Raw genomic sequence first — 11,899 nt, forward strand, 5'->3', positions numbered from 1 at the left:
CTTGGAGTAAAGTTCCCCCCCCCCCCCCCCCAACAAAAAATGTGATTTATAGCTAAATACTGTGAACAGTACACTAGCATTTAATTATAAAAGTGTAAATCTCCTGAGTTACTATTTGATTATACCTTCTCAGAAGTCATTCAACCATGTGAAGGTCTGATAATACTTCTAAATCGATGGAGATGACTGTGCTGTAGTCCTAACCTCACATTTATAATGGAGAGGACCGATACCACTGGTTTTAGTTTATTAGATTTATGAAAGTAACTGTGAAGTTGTTTTCAGTGTTGTTTTCCCCAGAAAGACTTAAATTTGTAGTAGCACATAAAGGAAATGGTTCACAGTGAGACTTGCAAAACAATAACATCGTGGGGATAGGGAGGAAGTGAACTTGACAATAGACTTGTTGTGCTTTTACCAGCCGTTAGATCTGGAAGATATTTTTCATTCAGACTCTACCTGTGACAGACTTTTAACTGTATTTTTAAGAGTTACAGATCTCTGGATTTTGATTCATACTTCTTTTGGAGGTGCTGTTGATTTTGGTTTTTATTTTGATCTTTATTTGTAGCCAGGTTACTTGTAAAATATGAAATTGTAATGTGGCAGCAGCTGGTTCTGTAAATGTGTGCTCCTAACTAACAAAATATTTTTGAAATAATAAGCTATTAATTTTCCTCTGTGTCAATGGAATGTAGAACAGAGATACAATTACTAAACTCAAATGTAATTTGGGCATACCCAGTAGCACTGTAAAAGGTACATGAAGTTCATCAAGAATGTGTTCTTTAACGTACATCTGTATATGTAGATATATCTTGCCCAGGTAATTTTAAAAAGTAGTAGTATCCCTTGTTATGATTATTTCACTTAAGACCAACACCTCATTTTAGCCAGAGTCCAACTATGCTAATAAAAGCAAAAGTTACCAGCTCTTAAGGAGAGATTGAAATGAAGAAGACTGAGAACCTTCTTTGCTGTGGGAGAGGTAGAGAACAAGTTATTTTAATGTATAAAACAAGTCAAATCAGAAAAAAAGGGTATAGGAGTATCTGCAAATGCTTATAAAATGTTGCTGTGTCAACAAGACGTGCTCTATTTACGAAGTTGGGTTTTCTCCTTCAATGAATGATCATAAAGCTAATGTGCAAGTGTAACCTTACAGAAAAGAGGGAAGGATTGTTGGGACACTTCTGTGTTATGCAAGACAAAGTGGAAAGCATATTAAGGAGACTGGCAGCATATGAAATACAGGTGTTTAACTTAATGTGTCATTAGTGCTTGTTCTGAAATTTGAATGAAAACCCATCTGGCATGAAATAATATAATTGCTGGACCAAATGGAGTGATAAAACAAGAATGCTTGCTTGAAGCAAGTAGGTCACCCTGGATTATTTACCTGAAAGGCCTTTATCATTTTTGTGGTGATTGAGTAAATTTTGGCTGAGCACTGTAGGGGTTCGATACTTTCCCAGAATAGGAGATCAACATTTTGGTGACTAACAAATGCATTATGCTTCCCCTTCAAAAAGCCAATAATGTTGGCTTCTCACTTGTTTAGTAAATCTGTTTGGTATTTGTCTCTTTATTGTACTACAACACAAGAGATGCCAGTAAATTTCTAGAATGTCAGAAATGCAGGCCACCATTCTTTCTGTCAAAGCACTTCAGACAAAAGACATCAGACAATGGAAGAGAACAAAAGGTGGATTGCCTTCTTTGGGAATGCTTGTCAGAATGCTATGCAGAGGTCATAGGCAGCTAGCCAAATGGGGAAAAACCAATGACAACTTTAATCTTTAGCTTTTATATTCCTAAGATATTATACAAAGGGAATTAAAGTGGTGTTGGTTTTAATAGCTTGAATGATTTGAGACTTGCACAACTTCTGAGGTTTTGATTTATTGGCTAACTGTAGTTGGTAGGCTAATAATTGTAGTTCTTTGGCTGTTAAGGACTGATATTTTGGAGTAACTTTGTAATGGCTTGATAAAATTACACTGGCATTTATTTTTTCAATTAAATATCCTGGAACTTTAAAGGTTGAACTTTTTTTTTTACTCTAGAGAAATAATGTTCATGAAGCTTGCAGTTCACACGATTCTTAGAGATATATTAAGATTCAAAGTAAAATTGTTCAGCTTTCATTCTCTTTCTTAATATTTGTTTTTATTTCGTATTCACAGTTAGTCATGAGGGTACAGATAACTTACTTTGAAGAGAACCACTTCTACGCTTACACTTTCTCTGTTCTTATCTTTCAGAAAGACTGTTCAACTCTGATAAGACACTCCCTTTCTCTAAGGAGACGGTTTCAGCTACTTGTTAACTCTGAAAGTTTATCTGTACTTTGTTTGAGGGCAGCAGTTACACTGCCCTGTTAGCAAACATGTAATAGGTGTGTGTGTATTGGTCACTCGTGGCTTTATGAAACTGGCAGAGGAATACTTCACTGGTGTAAGCAGGTTTCATGTTTACAGCTGTGTGTAGCAGACTGATGTGAAAGGGCTGATGTATCACCATCTGTATGGCAAACTGTCCTTCATGGACATTCTAACAATTGTAACTACATTTTCATGTGTATTGTTGAAGGACAAAAAATTACATGTTAGGAATTTTGATTTCTGTTCTGCTCACTGCATATGCCAGCATAGCTTGCAAGAGTTAGATACTCTGACATACTACCAGAAAAACAAGGTTTAGAAACATGAGTTTCTCAAAAAAGAGAATCCTGAGCCCCTTGAATGATTGAATCATTAGTATGCAAACCCTCAATTTGGCTTACTGCATTAAATATTGAAACTGTTGTGTGTTCTGCTAAGTGATTAGCTCAGATATATATAGTGTGGAGAGTCAAGCTGAAAAGGCATTCACACTGCAAGAGTCATACGACATCCCATGTTTTCTCATCAATGTTGCTATTATGAATAGAGCAGATAGTATTATATCTCCCATGTCATTTCAAACTTGATTAGCCCTTGGAATTGTCCTGTGGTAGACTGTTCAAAGTCCCAAAGCAGAATCATTTTTGCCCCGAAGCACACTGATCTCCTGGCTATACACATTATTTGTTTCCATCTATTCTAACCAGTGCCCAGATTAACCATAAGAGGTTTAGCTGTTCTTCTCTGCTCCTGCATTCTTTTTGAAGCAGAAAATAATACAGAGGGAACAGAGGGCCCTTCAAGAACATTTCCTGATCCTCAAAAAGTCTCTTTGGCATCATGAAGAGAGCGCAGTAAATAAAGTGCATAGCAAACTCATATGGGTAGGCCTGCATTTCAGTCCTAGGCAGAATGCTTAGGACGCTACAATTTTGGGTGATTTGGCAATTCCTGTTTAAGGATGTGGACTTCATTGGAATTTGGAAAGCCTTATCCTATACCTTAAGGACGTGAATATAAGAACTTGTCCAGGTTGGCTCAGGACCTTGTGCAGTTAAACTTTGAAAGCCTCCAAGGATGGGGATTCTGCAACCTCCCCGGGAAGCCTGTTCTAGTCCTTTACCATTGATAACATCAACCCTTTGAGCCCAGTGGTCCAGCCAGTTTTTCAGCCTTGTTCTTAATGTATTTTATACATAACTGATTTGATTGCAAGGCTAGGTTAGAATCAAAAGCATAGGATAGAATCAGAAGCCTTGGTAACATACAGATAAATGGCATCTGCTGCTACCTGCCCAAAAATGAAAGAATTTTATTGCAAAGAAACATTCTGTACTGAAAACCACAGTCCAGTATGATGCATCCAGAACGTCATTTGTCTTTCACAAATGGAAGACTTTGCTTTGCAGGTATTTCTAATACAGTGTGAAAAATTAATCATGCTCAAAGAATGAAAGCTCAAAGTGGAATTGAGGTAGAAAGTAGCTCCTGGAATAACCAGAAGAACAGATAGCTGACATAGGGGGCAGGGGGAAAGGGAAGAAAATCACTGCTTTATTTAGCATGGTGAAATAGAATAGAGGATTAATATGACTACAAGGAAGGAAAATAAAGAACTCCTGATGGAGGAGGAAACAACATAAAGCAGACCGAGTGAAACCAGGTCATAAAACAGAATAAACTTCTAACTAATGATACTAACATTTCAAAACATCCCTCTCAAGCCTTGCAGGGACAAAATGCTAGCTTCTTTTCAAGGTACATCTTGATCAGTTCCTGAATGAAGTTGTAGAAGGTAGTTGCCAGCAGCTTGGACATACATGACTTAATGATTAAATGAGCTACGGAATCCTGCAGCGTGTTATATTGTCCACTGCAAAGCAAAAATATAAAGCATGTTGACCTAAACTATAAGCATTTTACGAAAGGTCAGGTATGGTGGCTGACCTGTTGAGTTATCTTAATGTACTCATTTAAAGCCCAGTTCAGTTGAGGAGTGGATAACCTTGAAACAGTTTGTCTTGTGGTTCACTCACAAAATTTAGTATGGGCAGTATACTTAAAATAAGCACTGGGTTTGAAAGGGTGGATTCTTTGCCCTTAATTTTCCTGTTGCTAGTTTGACATTCTAAGACACGTTATTTATGAAGCCTGTCATTGCATACCAATGGTCTGCCCCTGTGCAGGTTTTTGTGACATAATGTGATGGTGTGCAACAGGTTCAGGATGCTAAGGAGCTATTATTGTGTATGTACTTGGATAAGTATTCATGTTTCTCTCAGGTAAAAAATTTATCAAAATACCTTGTGCACATTGTTCTGAGGGTGCAGGCACCCTCATGGCATATGTGAAAAGGTGTGTCAGATCTTCCTTGGTAAGGAAAAAGTTGGTAAGGGGTTCCCAGGTGCAGGATGATGATAAAGTTTGTGTTTGACAGGTCAAAGGCAAGATGGCATTGCCTGTAAAATTGTCTATGTTCCAGTATGTAAACCAGCAACTAAATAATGGTGTTGAGAATTGATTTCTTCCCACCCCTTCAAGAATCTCCTTAAGTAACCACGCATTTGTGGCCCATTGTAAGTTAACTATTGCCTCTCATGTGATGAGGGCTAAGATTAAAGAAGCAACAAGGCTAATGGGTCCTCACATTATTGCTTTTCAGGATTACATTCATAAGGTGCTGGTGTGAACAGTGCAATTTGCAATGAACTATCATAGCAAATAAAAGGATAAAATTACACTATTACTTATATGCTTGAGTGGAATACTGTTAAAGCTTTGCATATAGCTGACTCTGAGAATGCACAAACCAATATAATTTACAACAGTTTTCGTTGTTTTTGGGTTTTTTTTTTTTTAGTAGAACAGTAGAAAATGGTGGAAATAAATTGAGTGCTTAGTAATTACTGATCATTCAGGAATAAAACCGGATATCACAAGTATTCCTTTTTCCTTGCCTTGCAGTTGCATGGGGTAGAGCGAACCATCGCTGCTCAAGAGCCAGTCATGCATGACTGTGGGCTCTGTACTCAGGACAGTGGCGAGTATCTGGCCAAACTCCTTGTAGTAGGGGCAGGTAGATGGGGATCTGCTGGACTTGTGGTTGTCTTCTTTTGCACTGTGGTAGGCTCTAGAAGTTTTTAATACACTCTTCCTACATGGGACATCCATTTAATCTCTCCACCAGCCGTTTTAAGATGCTTTCATACAAATGATGATTTTGAGTTGTTCTCAAAATCACATTATTTGCTGTAGTTACATCAAAATGACTGTTGTAGTCCTTTAGCCAGCTTGTTGCACCAGAGCAGCATGTTCTAGAGCTTTCTGACTAAAGGCTTTCTGGCTGTACACCTCCTGCCTAAGTGGAGGTGCCATTTGGAGTGAATATGTTAACAGATAAGCAGCTCCTGAAGCTTTGGAGGTCAATATAAAGGTCAGGATAAAGATATTGTGAGGTGGTATTGGGGAGTTACTAAACTTTTGTCCTGCTATATCTTGTCTTGAGCTGTATCTTCACTGCCAGATAGAAGAATTAGAACCTTCTGAGAAGCCTGAGGTTTGCTTCTAGTCTTTATTCAGGAAAGCAAACCAGGTTCACAGGGTTCATTAATATAGGTGCAGAGTGTTTAGAGAACTTTGGGCTGAAGAGTTTGGGTTAAAGCATGCAACTCAGATTGACTTCTAATTTAGCATTCTGATACTGGTAACTTCATGTGCTCCTATATCAGTTCTATATTCATCCTAGAGCAGTGAGATGTGTCTGACTGCTAGTGCCATCAGTGTTTAATTTGTAATTTTGCTGTGTCTACTCATACGTTTAAATAATCACCTACATGAACATTGTCCTTGCGGAAACACACATCTTTCAGCACTTCTTGTTTGTTTGTTATCACTGCACATTTTCCCTTCATTACTCTCCTCCACTTTTTTCTTTCTTACCTTTTTACTTTTCTTCAACTGTCAGTGGAATTATTGTCTTCCTGTCTCCATATTCAGGTAGTGTCAGTGGCTGAGTATCACCGCAGGATCGATGCTCTAAATAGCGAAGAACTGCGCACACTCTGCAGACGTCTCCAGGTGCCCTCTTCAGTAGTTTCAACCCCATCTCTAGATACTAAAACATCTTTCTTTGTAGTGTCTTTGATCAGGGCAAATCCCACACTCAGTGGGTTTGTCTTGTCTACAGCACTACAAGGATGCATCAGAAAATTCCTTTGTTTTGGATGTATTTAACTGTGCAATGCTATGATGAAATCAATTTTATGATGGAATTATTACTTCCAGCTCTTTCAAACAGGAATTTTCTGTCAGAATTTGATAATTTTTTCTCAGTAGTGCTTGACTTGGAGTGGTGTGTATTAACTTCCACTTTAGACTGGTGTGCTGTGTTAGATAGAAGCTTTCCTAAAAAGAATGCAAACCAAGTGAAGAATCCAAAACCTTGCCGCATGGGTGTTTAATTTTATATAGGAATCTTTTATCAAGAATCTCACAGTACTTGGCAGATATCAAGCTTCACAACTTCTGTGGAATAGGTAAGTATTTTTCCCTGCAAGCAGGTAACTGTGGCAGTTTGACACAGCACAGGTCTTACACATGGAGCTGGTAATGGAACTGTCTGTTCCGAAAATAATACTTCGAAAACAGTACTTTTGATTCAGAATTTTTTTAAAGGCTTACTGATACAGACTTAAACTGGTATTTGCATTCTCTTTAGGTGTTTCTTAGTTCTTTGAAAATTATAAAATTGTAAGCTGCTGTGTACGTCATACATAACGTACTGATGGAAAGCATAACTTAGAACTCCTTAGAAGCATTGAGTATTTTGTTTTCATGTAGTAATTAGTCACTGAAACTGTAAAAAGTTTCAGTTCTGTTTTTTTACTTTGATCTTGGCTTTCTTTCACCTATTATGGAATTACACATAAGAAAACATTTTCTTAGCTCTTTCGTTTCTGTTTATTTAATAATCAGTAATTAATTGCTCTAAATGTTTTGTAAGTGGTATGGCTACATAAATCGATAATAAGCATGAACTCAAAAGCTGCAGTTCTGCTTCTATGGCAAAATCAGAGATTTTGCACAAAAAAATTTCATTCTCGCTGGAGAACAAAACAATTCTGTTTCTGGCAAGTGGTGGTGGAGAATCCTTGTATTAATAACCTGGAAGTGCAAGAGCTCTTTCCAAATAGCTTTCACGTGGAATGCCCAAACTCAAGGTTTAGGCTGACTTGAAAAATCTGAAGCAAGTGGTGGTGGAAAATCCTTGTATTAATATCCTGGAAGTGCAAGAGCTCTTTCCAGATAGCTTTCACGTGGAATGCCCATACTCAAGGTTTAGGCTGACTTGAAAAATCTGATGTGATGCCAGATGGTCTAAATAGGTGTTTGTGGTGTAGACTGTATGGCAGTTACTAAAGTTACTAACCTCAGAAGCCCCTGGACTCTAACTACAGGTCAGTTTGCTCTGTCAAAGTTGAGCAGGAAATAAATTTGCAGATTTTGAAACTACACTCTGTTATGTCAAACAGATACCTTTTAACAGACACGTCTCCATCAACTTCTACAAAGCAGTGTTTTTCCTAGAAGAAAGTTGCTTTACGGTAATAACAATTAAGAAAAGGCAAAAAATCTAACCAAAAGAAAAGAAAAAACAACCCAAAAAACGCTACCAAAACCCCACAACCCCTTCCACACCACTTCAGTCCAGATTATTCATGTTTTGCATGTTGTGCTTTAATAGAATTAAAGAATAACAAAGGGAGTAAGCTTTCTGCTCTACATTTGAACAATGCTGAAGTCTTACGGAGTTGAAGCCGTAGTATACAATGGATAAAAGGCATTTAAGGTGGAAAAAAGCTGGATTACCACATAACATGTTTTATAGATAGCACTTTATAATGCAGTCCGCAGGTCATCTTTTTGCACAGGAAGACGTACAGATAAATGCATATATTTTGTTGTGATATGGAAATCAGTGCATAGTTTATGTTGGAAATGCTTGTTACTTTCCTTTGAAAGATGGAACACTGGAGCTTTTTCTTTGCTTGATACTAATTTTCTTTAATGATATCTTTTCTTGAGTTAAGAATTACTACTGTAATTAAGTTATTGTATGAATATAGTTTGATATTTTGACTTTATAAGCCTATTTTTAAGTAATGAGTTTATGAGAGTAACTCTTTTTGTAGTTCTTTAGGGAGAGAAAAAGGATATCCTTTTTTTCGGCTCAGGTGACTGTTTTTGTTTAAATAGTCTTATCTGTATTTCAGAGTTTTCTTTGATTTGGCTTTTCTTTTGTGAACTCAGAAAGCTCTCTTCACAGAAGCTTGGCAAAGTTTATCGCAGTGGTATGTGAAATACCATAGTTGAGTCCTATATGTTTAGAGTATGAGGTATGTGGCAAACACTGGTTATTATTCTGGAGTTGGCAGGTGGTTTTGGCAGGTATTTTCTTGAAATTCTCCGTATTCAAGCTTTAAATAATTTGACCAGTCTGACTTTCAGTAAACCTGGTATGGGCTGATAAATATTCAGATGCATTCATTCTTGTTAAGATTTTTTTTTTCCTTTAGCAAATATCTCAGCATTTAAATAAGTCTTGCTGCAGTGGCTTAAGTTCCTAACTTCCTTCACTTTGTCCCACTCCTCTGTCAGATTTCACTGTCCCCACAGCAAGTTTTAACTGTCCCTGCAGCAAAATTTATAGAACGAAACTTGTTTGGGTCTCAGCTGTTCTAGTTCTCAACATGTGGCACTTCAGCTTGAAAGTGCCAGTGAATGTAAACTGGGGTAAGAAACTGTCATGAACTGTGATATCTGATGAGGAGTTTTGTGGCCTTCTGCCACCTCCACTGAGTGGTAATCTGCAACAACTCAATAGGGCAGATGTATGAGCAGTTCAGACTACTGCTGGATCTTCATGCATAGTGCATCTTTGTCAGACTCCAAAGCTCAGTATGCAGCATAAGTGTCACTGCTGCTTTTCCCCTCCCCACCCTCTCAATTCTTTCTTCTTTGATTCCCATAAGTACCCCAACAGATGAGTTTATGGAACAGCAATATTCCTAGGGCTCCATTCAGATGCTTTACTCAAAATACAAGACAGCAGTCTTTCTGCATGTCTACTTCAAATCTGAAAAATTTCACAAGTGCTTTGAAAGAGTATTGATTCAAAAACTACTCAGAAATGTTCATATTGAAGCTTCAGTTTCTTTTCTGTTTGTTTTTTAACTGCATTTAATGTAAGTGCTATGTTAGTGTTAAAATGCAGGCAGTATGTAAGCTGACCTTGGAAAAGCATTTTAAGTCCTTCAGCTGTGTATGAGGACTCTTGTTTTGTTTCATTTTAGCATAAAACCATAGCTTTCTTCTGAGTAGATGTCTGTGTAATTTATAGTTAGTATATAATTGAGTAACAGCTTACTATTGGAAGCAGTGGAAATCTTGGTCACATCAAGTGTGATGGATTTCTTAACTTTTGAAGACGTTGCATAACTGTAAATCAGTAACTGCATGATTTTAAACCTGCAACGTTTCTCTTCCCTGCTAATAGAATTTCAAATTCTTATTTTCTTGTTGGTTTTCTTTGTAGATAACAACGAGAGAAGATACCAATTCAAAACAGGCAACAAACATCAAAACAGACCTGGAGCCTGAAGCATTCCGGCCAAATCTTAGTGATCCCAGTGAATTACTACAGCCAGAACAAATTGAGAAGGTATTAACTTATATATGTCACTTTTTAGTACTGTACATTCCTGTATTACAAATGCTATGACCATAGTGTAAAACACACCAGTAGGAAGACCTTGTATGATATTAAATGCATAAGCACAACATAATTCATAGCTGAAATGTTGCTTTTTCTTATCGTAACTTCCATTACACTGTAACAGCACTAGTCTGTGTATCGGCCCTTTTTTATTCTTCCTCGAAAACAGTTTGGTTTTCACTGCAGTTATTTCTGTCCAGTCCAAAATCACCTCATTAAATGTGTCTCTGAAGGTTCGAATCAAGACTGATAGCGTTCAAAGGCACGGGAATAGGAGAGCAAGCATCTTTTACCCTTCAGCTTGTTGCCTGTTGACTTGAGTGATCTAGTTCCCCAGTACTGAGACGTGGTATTGTTATGCAAGAATAATGATGTGGTTTTGCTGTCTTTGGATAAACCTTTTAGACACCTTACCAAACACATGTTCTTCAGTTGGCAAATCATTCTTCTTCTATATGTCATTGATAGAACTAGGAAAAGAAACCTGCTTGCAAGATCAGAGATTAAAAAAAAAATACACATATGAAACTTTAGGATTGGTCTGAAGTTTTATACTAGCTTTTAAGGCCACTTGTAGTTCAGAACAACATAATGAGCTCTCTTTTATATGTAATATATTATTAAAAATAATTTAAAGTGCATTAAGTAAGAGGATGGTTGTTATCTTGTTACCAGCTCACAAAGTCTCTTCCACCACGGACCATTGGATATCCATGGACTCTTGTCTACAGTACTGCAAAGCATGGCATGAGCTTGAAGACTTTGTATCGAACTATGCTGGGATTAGACACACCTGTGCTGTTGGTTATCAAGGACAGTGATGGACAGGTAGGAAAATGTTTTCATGGAGGTAGGGGACCCATCAAGAAAAATGTTTGAGGAGTATAAAAAAGCAGCTGATACTTCAGTCCATTAGGGGAGATAAAATTGCATGTATCAAGCTGGTTTTCCCCTTGGTAGTGATGTAGAGGCTTTCAAAAAGATATTTCACTGTCAGACAATCCTCTGACATCCTACATTTCTAGGAAATACTTAAATGATACAACTTCATTGTCACAATGCATGACTGACATAATATAAAATTTACTGTTAAAAGTTGTTTTTTGTTTTTTCTTTTTAATTGCACTTAAGCATGAAAAATAGTCCTGATTCCAGAAGATCTTGTTGAGTTGGAATGTCATTGCCAGCTGTGGCCAGTGCTTCTTGGTACATTTTGTGGCTGCAGCCAACATCTCTCTCCTGTTCAAAGGACTGTGAGATCTTTGCAGTGTAATGAATTTTTGTTCCTCGCGTCTCTGTAGTTGTGCTCTGTTCTCCTTTGACTGGGGTATAAATCCAGAAAGCAGATCACATCTCGCTGTTTGAATAGCAAACGTCCTCTCTTGAGTATTCTGTTAACAGGTGAACATTACAAGCAGCACAAGACTTCGATCTTTTCTTTCTGAAACTTCTATGCTCTCTCATGCAAGCAAGTTACTACTGCCATGAAGAATTAAGAGTACCACTGCAAAATCAGTAGCATTTACTTCACTTACCTGTCCCATTTTGGTGACCACTGTTTTTATTTTCAGGAAGCATGGGCTACTATCATGGGGCCTCATATCATACAGGGGGTCTGAAAACTGTAAATGAAGGGTATGTTTTCTAATTCAAGTCCTAACTTGTTTTTCCTTTCTGTTTCCTGCCTCAGAGATGCCTTAAAAGGAAAAACCCCTTTCAAGTCTCTGCTAGTAAAGCACTC

General features: G+C 37.5%; 1 protein-coding gene across 6 annotated transcripts in view; it reads left to right on the plus strand.

Annotated features, from left to right (window-relative positions):
- Positions 1 to 11,899, plus strand: part of OXR1 (oxidation resistance 1) — a 69,816-nt gene that overhangs the window by 47,687 nt on the left and 10,230 nt on the right. For 4 of the 6 annotated variants that reach the window (XM_010167122.2, XM_010167123.2, XM_010167124.2 and 1 more), the window contains 3 exons: positions 6,381 to 6,461; positions 9,979 to 10,104; positions 10,834 to 10,986. In XM_010167122.2, coding sequence (XP_010165424.1) covers positions 6,381 to 6,461; positions 9,979 to 10,104; positions 10,834 to 10,986 — 360 coding nt within the window. The remainder of the gene's footprint in view (positions 1 to 6,380; positions 6,462 to 9,978; positions 10,105 to 10,833; positions 10,987 to 11,899) is intronic. The other 2 variants (XM_010167125.2, XM_010167121.2) reach the window with 1 other exon arrangement.

Source organism: Antrostomus carolinensis, unplaced genomic scaffold (assembly GCF_000700745.2).
Source record: "Antrostomus carolinensis isolate BGI_N321 unplaced genomic scaffold, ASM70074v2 scaffold7384, whole genome shotgun sequence".
NCBI classification, from domain to species: Eukaryota; Metazoa; Chordata; class Aves; order Caprimulgiformes; family Caprimulgidae; genus Antrostomus; species Antrostomus carolinensis.